General features: G+C 37.4%; 2 protein-coding genes across 8 annotated transcripts; both read right to left on the bottom strand.

The window, feature by feature from the left end:
- Window positions 1-52: 52 nt before the first annotated feature.
- On the bottom strand, window positions 53-4,883 carry LOC7474586 (uncharacterized). 5 transcript variants are annotated; one of them, XM_024595507.2, is made up of 2 exons: window positions 4,310-4,883; window positions 53-257 (listed from the first exon to the last, which is right to left on the bottom strand). In XM_024595507.2, exon 1 carries the CDS (start codon window positions 4,843-4,845, stop codon window positions 4,336-4,338), a length of 510 nt encoding a protein of 169 aa, XP_024451275.2. In that variant the 5' UTR covers window positions 4,846-4,883; the 3' UTR covers window positions 53-257; window positions 4,310-4,335. The 5 variants fall into 5 exon arrangements, with proteins under 5 accessions (XP_024451275.2, XP_024451276.2, XP_024451278.2 ...); XM_024595508.2 differs by lacking the exon at window positions 53-257 and adding an exon at window positions 1,026-1,825; XM_024595510.2 differs by lacking the exon at window positions 53-257 and adding an exon at window positions 1,869-2,326.
- A 585-nt stretch (window positions 4,884-5,468) lies between these two features.
- On the bottom strand, window positions 5,469-14,802 carry LOC7496884 (ubiquitin-like domain-containing protein CIP73). 3 transcript variants are annotated; one of them, XR_008058509.1, is made up of 19 exons: window positions 14,535-14,802; window positions 12,952-13,093; window positions 12,500-12,617; window positions 11,951-12,058; window positions 11,738-11,856; window positions 11,490-11,573; window positions 10,745-10,891; window positions 10,597-10,666; window positions 10,366-10,520; window positions 9,392-9,556; window positions 9,241-9,312; window positions 8,681-8,801; window positions 8,292-8,603; window positions 8,074-8,198; window positions 7,753-7,986; window positions 6,721-7,359; window positions 6,391-6,546; window positions 6,012-6,255; window positions 5,469-5,886 (listed from the first exon to the last, which is right to left on the bottom strand). XR_008058509.1 is itself a non-coding variant. In XM_052450423.1 (18 exons), the coding sequence occupies exons 2-18, from the start codon at window positions 13,078-13,080 to the stop codon at window positions 6,184-6,186; spliced, it is 2,853 nt and encodes a 950-aa protein (XP_052306383.1). In that variant the 5' UTR covers window positions 13,081-13,093; window positions 14,535-14,801; the 3' UTR covers window positions 5,469-6,183. The 3 variants fall into 3 exon arrangements, 1 of the variants encoding a protein (XP_052306383.1); XR_008058508.1 differs by having other exon boundaries at window positions 10,745-10,918; window positions 14,535-14,801; XM_052450423.1 differs by having other exon boundaries at window positions 5,469-6,255; window positions 10,745-10,918; window positions 14,535-14,801.
- Window positions 14,803-14,900: the final 98 nt, after the last annotated feature.

The raw sequence follows: 14,900 nt of genomic DNA, 5'->3' as shown, positions 1-14,900 counted from the left end.
ATTAATTCGTCCAAGCCTTGGATTAGGCTGGGTTTAGGGTTCTCTTGTTACATCCTTCAAGCATTATTTTTTTTATTTTATTTTGAGTGATTTCTAGTGATAAACCAAAAACAAAAACAAGAAAAGGGCCCTCTTTCTATGCTCACACTAATGTTTCCTCTTATCTTTGCTAGCTACCTTCGAATTAATCAATGTCGTATTTGTTGCGTTGTGTTTATTGTGCCTGTCTGATTCCATGGCTACGATGGCTTAGGAACCTGGTTTAGGAAAAAAATACTGTTACTGGCTTTAAAAACAGATGATAGCAGTGATCTTCTGTGATGCAGTCAGTGCGGTAATCAACTAGTATGGTTGGCTACAGATTAGGTGCGTGGACCTGCATGATTACCAACAAATAAAAAGCAATGTGAATGCAACCTGGACTTACTTGAAGATTAAAAAAAGATAAACAGCACCTTTTTTCAACCTGGGGTGTAATAACACATGCAATTATGGCTCTGACTTCTGGCAAGGAGTAGTCATATTTGAGAAGATGAAGCACATGCAAGATGGAGGTCCATGTACAGATCAATTTATTTCCTAAACTACCAAAGTTGAGAAAATATTTCTCATTCTAGTATAAAAACGGATGATCATGCATACATCACGACCACCCAATTAATTACTTCCCCGCCTCTCCCTCCTCCTCCGACACCGCTCCCAACTCAAGCAGGGTGATCTCTCTCTCCACCACAAAAAAACCATTTCTCTCCCTTTCCCCACAACAAACCTCATATTTCTCTCTCTTTAAGCTTTCGGTATGATGGATTAGTTTTTTTTAATATATAATAAAATTCTTATTTATATCTTATAAATAATAATATAATCTTTTCTAATATCTTGAGTTTTTTAATACATGAGGGTCGGAGAGATGTGACCGCAATTCATGATGCTACCAACGATATTATGCACAATATTTTCAATACTTTATTCTCGTTATGTCATTCTACACTTGACAAGGTTGGAGAGACACAGTATTTGAACAATGCAATAGAGAATAATGATAATGCTTATTATGCTAGACGATGACATGCGATTCTGATGATGCAAGCTCATTAACGTGTTAATTTGTTATATGTTTAACTATATAATTTAATTAATTTATATTGAATTAATATTGTTTATTGCAATGAATTATTTTAGTGTTGAGATTAAGTTTTTTTAATTATAAATTTATCAGCTATGTAAATTAGACGAATCTGTTGGCTTGAACTATAGTTGCTATTTTTATGATCATGTGAAACTGTGTTTTTGCTGAGCAGGGAGCAAAAATAATTGAGACAAGTAGGGGGTTGGGATTTTAATAGATAGTGCATGTAGACTACTAGTTGTTGTGTATTTACTATATATACTACCAGTTGTTGCGCATGTAGTAGCACATGCACCTCCTATAGATCATGTATTTACTACATACGTGATCTAAAGATTACGCATGCGCTACATGCACAACCATTATTTCTGTGCCAAAGTGAAAATTACTCGAGCTCCAAACGGTTACTCGGCTGTATTTTGTGACATGGCAGACCTATTTGGTAATCTGGTCAAACACCCAATCAACCACTGTTTTGTCTAATTAGATCAGGCCTCTTTTTTTCTTTTCTTTTTTCTCTTTCCAAGTCATGAGATGGGTCCTAGAATTGCCACATCTGTTGTTTTCCTAGCAAATGTGTGATAAAACTCCGGCCCAGATGATATGACCAGAAAATTGTCACTTGCCTTGGGATCTTTCCCCTTATCTCAGGCGTGATATCTGCAGCTACAAGCCAGCAAATCCTTTCATGAAAACCTGCGGGATCAATCTAAAATATAATGACAAATCTCACAATTGATGGCCAAATGACATCTTTACTGACTTTACGCACCAACGGCAGCATACTGTCTTGAAAATTCAACAACGTTCTATTAGCTTTCATCTTCAAGAATTAGCATTTCTAGATGATTCTGCTAGGAATTCTCTTGTAAGAATAAAGCACGTTGAAGTTCAAATCTCCCGTAATAGAGGGATTGAATTTTTCTACATACATCAACTCTCAACGAGACTACACCTTTATTAAAGCAAGATTTGAGACGCACAATGACTATTGAATGGTTCCCAACAGCTATTATTGGCCTCACTCTTTTGGTTTTGATTAACAGGACCCAACATATCAACCCACGTTTTCAAGGTGACACCTTTACCATTATCCTTTAACCCGACGCGAAAGGACAAGGGTGCCCACTCTCCTGGTCCTTGCTAATCTTATTTGGATTGCTTTTTCTATGCTGCTAGACAGTTAGTATGAGATTTCTGCTAGCAACAGACATTTGAATTTCAGTATTTGAAGCTAGTTTTAAGATAAATACATTCTAACATACAAATGGCAAACTGTCAAAATTTGAACAGGTGAGATTTCAAAATTTCCTCTATTCTTTCAATAAATGCAGTCAGTCAGTCAGTCCAGTCGGTCGGTCAGAGTCATAAAAAAAAAAAAAGGGAGTACGGCTAGGGATCTTAATAATGTGTTATCTGCCTGTAAAGGAACAGTCGCATCTTTGAGCTAAATTTGTTTAATGCCTTGCATCAGACAAGAAGTAATGATCATTGCTGATCTCTAAAAATCAAAGCCATGCCAATAATCCAAACACTTATTAGCCAAATAATGTTTAGAAATTTACCAACAAACTACCAGTACATGTGCATGCACAAATATGCTCCAGAGCGTGGACCCGACCTTTAATCAAAATGAGCTGTTAAAGAAATCTATCAATTTGAATATGTAATTTGCTCATATTCCATTCCAATTAGCAAACTCTTCCTCAAAATTTACTCATTTTAATGCCTTGCATCAGATCTAGGAGCGTGGAAATTTTAGTTACATATCCTATAAAAATTATCACCTAAACTAAGTAGTAGCATCTACCAAAACTAGAGATGGCAATGGGCTTTCTGGATCGAAATTTTTTATATTCATACTTTACTTATTACCTATTACGTAAAAAATTTAGTTATTCTTATCAGGTTTTGAATATCAACATGAATATTTATTTTACTACTATTTTTTATTATTCAAAACACGAGCGGATATATATATATATAGATTAGATTAGGTCTAGGTCGAGTTTAACAAATTCCATACTTGTCCATGCAACTATCCATGAAAAACTCAATTATTTAGATCAGATCGGTATTTATCAAGTTCGAATTAAATTATCATCCTTGTAAAAAAACTAAATACACCAAAACTAAATACACCAAACGATCACATTATGAGCTGATTCATTGCGAATGCGTGCATTCAGTTTGAAAAAAATGATTATAATTAATAGAAAGACTTCTAACCGATTAAGAGCGTGTTTGGAGTGCGGTTGCGGTTGTTTTTCAAAGTACTTTACTTGGAAATGCATTAAAATAATATTTTTTTATTTTTTTTAAATATTTTTGACATTAGCGCATCAAAATGATCTGAAAATACCAAAAAATATTAATTTAAAGCAAAGAAAACAATAAAAAGTTAAAAAAAATTAAAAAAACGTTTCTAAAATGCGAAAAGACAGCAACCTCTGCCACAAATAGCAGACTGTCATTTGTTTTGGACAACATAAGTGCCAAAATACAAACCACAGGACTGCAGAAACCCTATGACCTGCTCCACATTCAATTTGAAACCAAACCACTTCAATTTGAAACCAAACCACCAATTCTATTTTCCTCAAAACATAGTAATCTGAAAAATCATTTGCAGAGACAATGGAATGATGAGATATAGGACACTATCCTAAGCTTTCATTAGACAACACAAAACAGCACCTTCTCGACTTCATAGAATAAAACGTCTAACAACTCAAGTCAGCAAGACCTCAAAGCTAACTCAAACCAACTCAAAAACTGTCTCCTGAATTCATAAAACCAAGTTTTAAAAACTATTAAGCATACCATTATCCCAGGATTTACCACTCAGAAAGGCTTAAATCCAATAACTACCAGTCATCTCCCCCCTATGACAACTGACTCTCACCATAACTACCTATTTGCACAAAATGCGCCAAGCATTCGAAGAATTACTGATATCCCAAGACAATTAATCACAAACAGAAGTCATATATCCAAAATATTAAATCCTGATCCGTCAACCACACCATCTACCATAGAAAGCCTAAAACCCTAAACCACAAATAATCATAGAAATACTCAAAAACGATACCGTCAATGACTAAAACGAAACATTTAGGTTCATTTACAATTTATTAATTCAAAATCAAATAATTTTTTTAAAAAAAGAGAGTAACTCACAGGCAAAATAGACCACGAATTTCCATTCAATGGTCCTCGCCGAAGAGAAGGCGAAGGCGAGAAGCGAAGAGACCAGAGGAATCAAGAGAGGCTTCGTGAAGGAGGCTGCGCTTTATATTCTTCATGCGATCGGTTAGGTTTTTTTGCTCTTCTTTAAGAGCTATAGTGTCTTCCTGGAGGTCGTGGATTTGGTACTTTTGGCCTAGGGATCTGATGCTCAAGAGAAAAATCCCAGTCATCGCAAAGAGCTGGATGAAGCTGTCTTTGCGTTTCATTGCATTTGCGACTAACCCTAACGATTTTCTAGGGTTTTGAGCTGCATTGCCTGCTGAGCTTGAGGAAGCCATGAGAGCAACTGCAGGAGCTGGACTGCTAGCTGGTGAAGGAAGGGCGAAAATGAATTGGAATCTCTTTCGGCGAGAAATTAGAGTTTTTTTTCTCATGGTCATAATCACGGGCCCGTCTTCACAGGTAGCGACTAAAACCCAGCCCATAAATTGTACAGCCCAATGAGAGTAGTGATTGCTTGAGCCCATCTAAGCCATGCCACAGCCCACCAGGATGGCATTTTCACTAACTGAGTAAGACAAAAAATTAATTAAATTTTGATTTCAATCCACTATTTCGGTGTAATTAGAAATCAGTATAAATCAAGATCAGTTTCTATATTGCTTATTTATATTTAAGGAATCTTTTGAATCCTGTAAATATAAAGAAATAGAAATAGGAAGAAATAAAGAGTTTATAAATAAACAAATAGGCATTCGAGAGGTTTAAGATCAATTTTTTTTTCCTTTTTTAATTTGCAATTTAAAAGAACATATTTCTTGAGAGGTTGACCGGAGCTTAAAATGCTTTAAAAATATAAAATAAAACCATAGCTAGGGATATTGAGTTGGACCTCTTTATCGACTTGAACCAAGCTTTCAAATTTATATTTAATCATTTATATATTTCAAGTACATTGTCTGATAAGCCTAGTGGATCACCGTCCATCTCATATGACGGACCACAGTGGTGCAACGGTGTGGTTCTGACCAGCATTTTTAACACAAGCTCCAATGGCGTTGTTGTCAATGCAATCATGATAATGTCCACAAGTATATAAATATGTCTCTAGAATAATAGATTTATGTTTTTTTCAGAACATGCCTGTGTCTTTCCGTCAATAGCAACCAAGCGTATTGTCACTCATATTTAATCACATGCAATAATCTGTATTGTACTTGAATATATTACAAATATTATAGAAATTAAAAATCCGACCGAGCAAAGATGATCCCAAACCATAAATGACCCGAGCAGAACACGAGGAAAACCTCAACCGACCCGTGACCATCCTCATTTACGAGTGGATAAAAAAAAAACTGTAACATGGCATTAGGAAGGGTACTAGGGAACAAAGGAAAGATGAGTAGAATGGTCGTAGAGATTGACAACTAGAACCGGAGAATTATCAAACGATTCAAATCCAAGACTAATAAAATATATAAAAGGATTATAGAATCCCCGCCAAAAGAACACAAACGAACAGAATTCAAGCATGGAATACGAACTAGCAGCAATTCAAGCCGAAACTGCATCAGAGAAATACAAGGAAGAATCTCTTAGAACCAATTCTTGAAATGGTTCAGAACTCAAATGTTATGTATTAAATTATTTAAAGTAACAATCCATACACAATTAACCCAAAAAGTCTTACCTGCCAACAACCTATAATTTGGAGCACCTCAAGCCCCCAAGCTTGATTTTGTACAACATTCTACAGACTGAAAGAGTAATTTGAAGGTGAAACAGCAGAGGTGATCATATCCCGAAATTTGTTTGGATCTGTATCACATGAGAAATATCAGAACCATTTCAACACAGAATGGTTAGCACTTGTCCTCCCCATAGTCATCCTGAATTCGCCGCTGAATATCACGCTGCAGCATCTCTACATAATTCTGCACAAGTGAAATTTTCACATGCATTAACAGGAGTAAAATACGCAGGTGCCTTGACCGCCATCATCAGTATAAACAAGCAGAAAAATATTTTAAAGTATAACAGCATGAAAGATAGAGAAACATAAAACTTACACTGGCTAAATCCTCATTGTTGTTCAATTCATGCTGAATATCTTCAGCATTGCTTCCATTGCCATTCAACCTTACTGCATTGCCAACAATGGCTTGAAAAACATCTTGAGGTGCAGCAAACTGTTCAATCCTCTGAGCCACTTCGTGGAGGTTGATCTATAAGACACATAAGATAAAATAGGTCAAAACAGGGGCCATTTTACCAATTCTGCGAAAAAGATTCCTTGATTAAGTTAAATGAGAGGGCTTGAACACAGCAGCACTTTGCTTGTGTACAGGATTTCATTCTATTCACATATATTTGATTTCTTTTTGTGGGTTATGCAAAACCTGAATGTTATTATCATTAGGATTTTCAGCTCCAATTGATTCCCTCTCATTGGATCGCATCTGGGGTTCAGATTCTGGGGTAGGAAACAGCTGGGGAGTAGGCGATCCATGGCCAAGAACCTGGGAAACAACAGGCATCATTTGTTGGACCATCCCTGACAGATCAAATCCGCCGCCTTGGCCACTGCCTAAACCTGAGAACATATTTCCTAGATCTTGGCCGTCAACCTGCTGAGCAATCTGACTGACAGTATTCATTATTTGGGGATTCTGAGTGAGCTGTTGCAACATATTCCTGAAGACGTTGGGAGAACCAACACCGGTTTGTTCTGAAACCCCTGCAAACAAATTATTCATAACAGGACTACGTAGAACCTGAGACATAGCACTAGCACTGTCAAACTGGCCATCAGCACTTAAATCTCTTGGTGGTCTACCCTCCATGACCTGCCCAGGAAGGGGGGCTACTGGATCTGGGGGTGTGTCATTTGCACCAGCCCTATTTGTACTAGAGCTGCGAGATGCAAGAGACTGTAAAAGCTGTTGGCCACTGATTCCAGCTTCTGGGTTCCGATTGAGATGGGTATTGGTTGTTCCACTATCACCACTACCAAGTGAGTTTGGCTGCTTGGTTCGTCTCTAGTCACATCAACAAACAGAGATCAGTTTTTTCTCTCATGAAAAAAGAAAAAATAACCATGTGGACAAGTAAAGCATGCATGACAGATGCAGTAATCAATCCACAAAGTCAAGCCTGGCAGAATGCAGCAGGCACTTATTTCAATGTCAAAATAGGACAAGCTCGTGCCTAGTATTCACACCTAGTACAGCATTCCACGCTGCAGACACCTTTCACTGTTTACACAGTTATAGCAACAAGCAAAAATGATACATCTTGTGGCGTCCATTACAGTAAGCATTTCAAAACTCCAACACCACAGCCTATTCCTTGATCTGTCAACAGGTCCTCGTGTATAACTGAATACATCATAGATAACTCAAAAATAAATAAATAAAGAGCAGTTACCATACCTTGCGGTCCAAACTCCCCAAACCCAAACCAAGTGGAACAGCTTTAGTGCAGGAACTGGAAGCATTTTGAGAAGTATCTTGAGACTTCTGAGAAGTTTCTACATTAGGACATTCCACTGAAGAAGATGATATGTTCACTGAAGATGATGGTATGTTCACTGAAGAAGACGATACACCCACTGAAGAAGATTGTATGTCTTTCAAGCTCAAAGGATCATTGTCATGTACTTGGGCCTGTTAAGAGATGGTATTCTCTCAACAATTTAGTACTAACCAGAAAGAAGTAACAAAGAGGATCCCTGAATAATGCAGAAAGCAAACCTTCTGGTCATCGCATTCTGACAAATCTCCAGGTAATGACACATTAGATTCCCCAGCTCCATTCACCACAGTGCTATTCATCTGTAAGTTTGTTGGATTATTACCTGCTACAGATCCAGCGGAGCCTGCATAATAAAATACCAATATTATATGATCCTCAGTAAGTAAAAGCAACAATATATCTATGGTTTTTTACTATTTGACCATTCAACAGTTACCTGATGCGGGCTGGTTTCCTCCTTGCCTATTGCCAGCAAGTTGTCTCAGTTGCGAGTTTATTCCGCTCATTATAGAGCTTAATGACATGGAATCAGAAGGTGGCTGTGAATTTGAAAGCCCAAGACCAGGTTGTGCAGCAACTGTAACACCTGCTGAGGGTGAAGGGACTGTTGCTGCAACAACATTTCTTGCTGGCAGCGCCTGCTCTGGGCCTGAAACACCCAAACCAGCAGCATTACCATGTTCTCCCTGTATCCCTGTACCACTTGTCCTGGTACCTATGGTTGGAATAACAGATGCTAGCGAGGTCCCTGGTAATGCAGGAGTGTCAAACAGACTTGAAAGCACGTAAGCAGCATTGTGAATAAAGAAAGCTTGTTTTGCTTACCAGCATGTATATGAATGTTTACATGCCTTGGAGCATTTCCAACACCAACAGGACCGAATGCCATGGGATTTGATGGTGGAACCGAACTACCAAAAAGGGAATTGGTTTGAAGAGGGAAAGGCTGCAAAGAATTTAAAATTAGAAAACAGTGTGCCAAGCTGGCATATAAAAATTCACAGTTGCAAGAAATTAAGCTACAATGCAGAAAATCCACTCAATGATAATAGTACACACAAGACTGTATGTAAGGAAAGCCTAACAGGTAATTGAAAGAGCCTTTTTCATTTAACACACACCAAATTCATATGACCCAGAGAGCCACACAACAAATTTTTCTTATGCATAAATGACAATTACCAATCGGTTATACATGAGATAAAGCGATGTATCAATTTATATTCTGACACTCAAAATTCATTCATGATATTAACACCCTACCACCAAGATTTCAACAGCAAGTGAATGAGGCCCTATCTATTATTTTTAATGTCGCCAATCATTAGTGAGATAAGTTAATGCCAAAGTAAGCAAACTCATAATTTCAAAAATGGTTCACAAACCTGGACCATTATGGGATTAGGCCCTGATGGTGAAATATAAACAGCAGGCCCAGCATTTACAGAAGGTTCCATCTGCAAATTGTAACAAAATAATTATACATGATATTCAATCATTACTGAACTGCTGAACAGACTTACGGTTAGAACATACCGGAGGTTGTCCCATACGTAGCGTCAAGATTGTGCGACCAAGCTCCAGAAAAAGAGCACCTAAATGTTGCATTGCAAGGCCTACTTGCATTGTTTCTGTCTGAATTTGACCCCTTATAGCAGGATCAGTAGAGGAACCATTTTGTTCCAGGCACCCTGCAATATGCTACGACATTGCAGCACATTATAAATAATGCATAATCAGATCACAAACTTATCAACTCCACATAAATTTATCTCTAGCATTAACAAATAGGACATTGATTTATCTCCAAAATCTTGATGTAAATTTACACATCAAGCCCTAAAAATGAAAAAAAAAAACCATTCATCACATGAAATTCAAAATGGATTTTCCAAATTACCAAGCATAGCAATGTTCGTGATTCTCAAACTACAAACATATTGAAGCATGTCCCTGATGTTAATAAAAATAAATGCTAAGCAGTAATGCCCCATTGATAATTAAAAATAATTAGCATCCTCATATAAAGTGTCATTAAGATACCCTTAACTACATTTAAATGTCTAATATAGACCATATGTTTCACAAAGTAATTTATGGCAGTGAAATTCACTGAATCCAACATCATCGCATAATCATATCAAGGTAAAATGAATCACAAGCATTTAGCAAGTTCGACAAGATACGGGTAGTCAAGTCCAATTATTGAAATGCTAACATCAAATTCAAATTAATCAAGGTAAAATGAATCACAAGCATCTAGCAAGTTCGACAAGATATGGCAGTGAAATTCACTGAATCCAACATCATCGCATAATCATATCAAGGTAAAATGAATCACAAGCATTTAGCAAGTTCGACAAGATATGGGTAGTCAAGTCCAATTATTGAAATGCTAACATCAAATTCAAATTAAAATGCTGGTTCAACTTCGGACATGTATAACCACAGATTCAAGAGTCCAACAATAAAATCAGATAAGGAAGGGGAAATCAAAACAAATTGTTTACAGATAATGAAGTTGTTGCGGGACCGCTGAGAAGCCGTGCTGCATGATGTAAGACAATGCTCAATGCTTCAGGCGTCGGACAGCCCCGTGCATTGGAAGGTAATTCTACCCTTGGTGGGTCTTCCATGCTTGTTGTTGATGTATTTGGCTGATTACCTAGATGAAGCAAATGAGTTATTTTCAGCATCTTCAACTGAAAAACATAATAAGTATATACTTTTGCTATCATCACCATTTTGAGCTAGCACCCGTTCCATGCGTGTAATGAACTCGGAAAGTGTGTTCAAAGAATCAGGAATTGGCTGAAACAAAAAGGACAAGTTTACAATACAGTATAGCTAAACACGTCACAAATATGCAACTGAAGGAGATTTTAGTACCGAATGAAGTGAAGGAACAGGTATAGCTGCAGACAGAGGAACTTGCACAACTTGAGGTGCTGATTGAAATGGTTGGCCAGACCGTGTTTGATTTCCTGCAGAGCTCTGACCACCAACATTGCCACGCGATCCACCAGTTTCACTTCCCTGAGAAGCTAGACCAGTAAAATTTGGCTGTAAACAGAACACAAGTAACAAATTTAATCTCTCACATTCCTCCCTGATGTCATACATGCACTCTAAATTCTCACACTTGTAACAATATGCAAACTAATAAGGCAGAAGCTGGAAATCTAAATATAAACCAAAATTTCAATACAGTAATTGTATCCAAATTAATACTCCTAATAGAACCTTTCCACGGAGCAGAAAGAGAAAATTGGAGATTCTACTTGGGCAATTAATGCTGGCCATGGCCTGATCAGCAATCGTAATTATAGAATTAACATGTGAATAGCATAGCAGAATTAGCACCACTGAGCACAAAGAATGAAGATTTGCAGTCAAGATGTTTTAAACATTTTCTTTTTTGTGGGGTCGGTATGGTGAAAAAAGTTGGCTTAGAACCCAAGCCTAGCCATCCCATCCTGGTTAGTACCAAGTTAATTATTAACGACACAAAAAAGGAATGACGGGATACAATGCCGCCGGAGGTCAAGTTTTAATTACATAATTTATATGGATTAGAAAGGTCTTGCGATGAATGAGAGTTACGAGATTACACAAAATAATAATCAGTGTTTACCATATTTGATGATTGCATGCCACCTATGCTGCTGGTTGCTGTCTGGCCACTAACCCCGAACAAGTTTAGAACAGCCCCAATAACCTGATGTCAAGCAACAATAAATATGAGTTTCCGTTAATACTAACACAAATATGGTCTCCACATTCTTTTGCTGCCACTAACCTCAACTGAACATCAAGTAAAGATACACATTATTCCAGCAGAACTATCAATGAGAAATTAAAAGGAAAAGAAAAGAAACACACCCGAGAGACATCTGGAACAATGCCTTCCCCTTGGTCCCCATCATTAAATGTCTCAAGAACCACACTGTGAGATACATGCCCAATGCGATTTCGGGGGGCACCAGCGCTTGCATCATTTACTGTCATTTGAAAAATTAGAAGAGAAAACTATCAATCCAAAGAACATCTTCAAATCCAGATTACTCCACAAGAAAAATAATTAAATATCAATACCCTGATTACTATTATTCCCCATTGTATCCCCAGAGCTTGTACCAGCTGAAGGTTGTGGTTGAGTAGGCTGCCTTGCAACCACGTGCAGTGTATGCCCATTTTCCACTTCTAAAAACAGTCAAGGGATTTACCAAAAATAGTAACATAACACAGCCAGTACTGACAAAGGAAAAATCCTCAGTGTCCTTGAAAGTAGAGTGATCTGAGATGATAACTGAGAGTGGGATATGATAAAATCTGACTCCATAAAATAATGTATCCAATGATGACCAAGTGTGGGATATCATAGCATCCAAATCATAAGAAGAATGTATGTGATAATTAACAAGGAGGTGACTAGCCTCCCATAACTCAGATTAAAAGCATGTGCCAAATTTCAGGTTTAATGACATCCAACAACATATGAATCTATCTTCCAGCAAATCAAGCAAAAGACCTGTAGAACACAATAACTCTGATAAAGTGCAAGTGACTAAATTCCCCAGCAAAAAGAGGGCCTAAAAGTTAGAATAGCAGGCGCTGCCTTTTTAATGCTTAAAAGATGGATACGATATTCGGAAAGGAGATGTTCATCCTTCAAAACCCTTCCCCTGAAAATCAGGCGTTGCTGACTCACCGGTATACTGATTTCATTTGCTATTTTCTCCTTGAATACGGAAACTGGCATCTGAAGATATTCAAAATTAGGATTGTATTAGACAGTCCAGACAAAAACATTTATGCAACAGACAACACGCACCCTTTAAATGCTCTCTTAATAAAATTTGAAATGCATGGGACCACATTGAATTATTTTCATTGACCCAGAGACATGATCTCTTGGATCCAAACATTCAAAAAGTTTTTCCACAACAGGCACACTGCATGAATTAAGGCTAAAGCTATCATTCAAAATTATTAAAAGACAGTCCAAAAAACTTCACTTCAACAACTAAATATGAATTCAAAAACATAAACAGTACAGATCAAAACAGGAAATGTCAATGGCACACAATACTTACATTTTTGTCAACCTGAAAACTATAAATCTGAGAATCTAAAGTCTTGATATTGAGCTCTATAGTTGCATCTGAACCTTCTCCAGAAACATGGCTTGTGCCAGAGCCTTCATGAGAGTACACATTTGCCATAGTACCTCAGCAGCTAACAAAACTCAAACACGATAATATTACAAATAAGATACATTATCCAGGTAAGTAAATTTCTATGTGCCAAAGAAAAAGGTGGCTCAATTTTTCCTGATATGAGCACAATTAATGTCTCAAAGCACTTAGGGAATACACGGGTGCCAGGAGACAAAACTACTAAAAGAGCAAGGCAATCAGTCTTTAATATGCATCTAATAAGTTCATGATAGGATGGAAGCCCGAAATGAAAATAAATAAACAAAGTAATAGATTAATTAATGAACATTATATATACATAATCATTTGCTCAACATGAAGGATGCTGAACAGAGCAGTCTACTCTAGAAACATTAACCGACTTATAGTCATCTAGTATCCCTTTTTCTGCAAGCAACCATTCATTATATGAGCATCGTCAACCAGGGTTCATCTCTTCCCAGTTCATATTTACATCCTTGTGTATCAGGACTCGGGATTGCCATCAAACCTAAAAAACCTTTTGAAATTCCCAGCTGTAGTATGAAACCGTTTCTGGCCCATGAGGACTACCTAACTGGACAACCATTTATCCCATTTATAAGCAACCATCAAAACAAAAGTTTATAATTATTACCACACATCTCTCCTTCCCAAGCTAAAAGAAAGTGTCTGATGTAACGATGACATAAATGACAGAACAAAGATACTCCAACTACTGAATAATCTGCCATCCAATTCTGTAATTTCCTACCACGCAGCTCTCCTTTATGTCTTAAATCGCAACAATACAAAAACAACCCTGTTATCCTTTCCCTTTTCCTTTAAATGGAAATGTGATAAAATATTCCGTTATTTCCAGCATTCATCTAAATAAACAAGATTTCTAACATCCTCCTAACCTTTAGAAGCATATCCAAATCAGGAGTCACGGCTCATGATGAATGACAACATCAAAATCCTAACTTTATCATTAAATACAAGCAATCAAAATCACAATTCCAAACTACCCGGAACACTTCAAAATTCCACACGCCCTCTCCTCTCCACCAAAACCACTCCCTTTCCGCAATAAATAGAAATCTAAATCAGCTCTAAACTCAGAACAATCAACATAAACTCAATTTTGGCACAAACACACCACATAAGCAAGTCTAGCAACCAAAATATCAAAGATAATCAGATGCCAACATCTGCATGACCAACTCCTAGGGTTTAAAACAACAAACATGCAAAACCAAATTTTGAAAAGAAAAAAAAACCTGAGGCATCTAAAATCATTAATACACAGCTAATTAATAATCATAATATAATTTAACAAATAAAAAAATCCTAACGTAACAAAACAACCACGTTTTCAAGTCCTCGTCGACTTTTACGGCAAAATAAATACCGATGAACCGTAAGCAAAAACTGGCTTTGCTTAGGGTTTGTTTGGAGAAATAAGACGAACAATCCGGAAAGGAATTCTGAAGGCAGACCTTTGTTTCAGTTTGCGAAGACGGAGGGATCGGAGAGAGAGTAGGAGAGGATGAAGTGGTTTTTGGGAGTAGAATTTGAATTTGATCGGAGGTTAACTTCGAGGTTAAGCGACGGGATTCTAGGGCCACAAGCGGGCACGCGGGGCCGGGTTAATGGATCAGCAACGTTCCAGAAGAATCTAGATTTATAAGGCTACCTCGTAAAAGAGGAACAAGTATGGCAACAGTGGGTTGACAGGAGTCAAAGGTCTTTCCACGACGTCGTTTGGACGATTGGCTGTTGGTGGAGAAGTCTGACAGTTTTCATGTTATGTTCTGGTCTGGTCCAGTATAACGAGATTGGAAGTTGAAAACCATGCTCATCGG

This window comes from Populus trichocarpa, chromosome 2, assembly GCF_000002775.5.
Source record: "Populus trichocarpa isolate Nisqually-1 chromosome 2, P.trichocarpa_v4.1, whole genome shotgun sequence".
NCBI classification, from domain to species: Eukaryota; Viridiplantae; Streptophyta; class Magnoliopsida; order Malpighiales; family Salicaceae; genus Populus; species Populus trichocarpa.
Note: the sequence above shows the minus strand (reverse complement) of the source record. Positions and strands in the feature narration are given on the sequence as shown.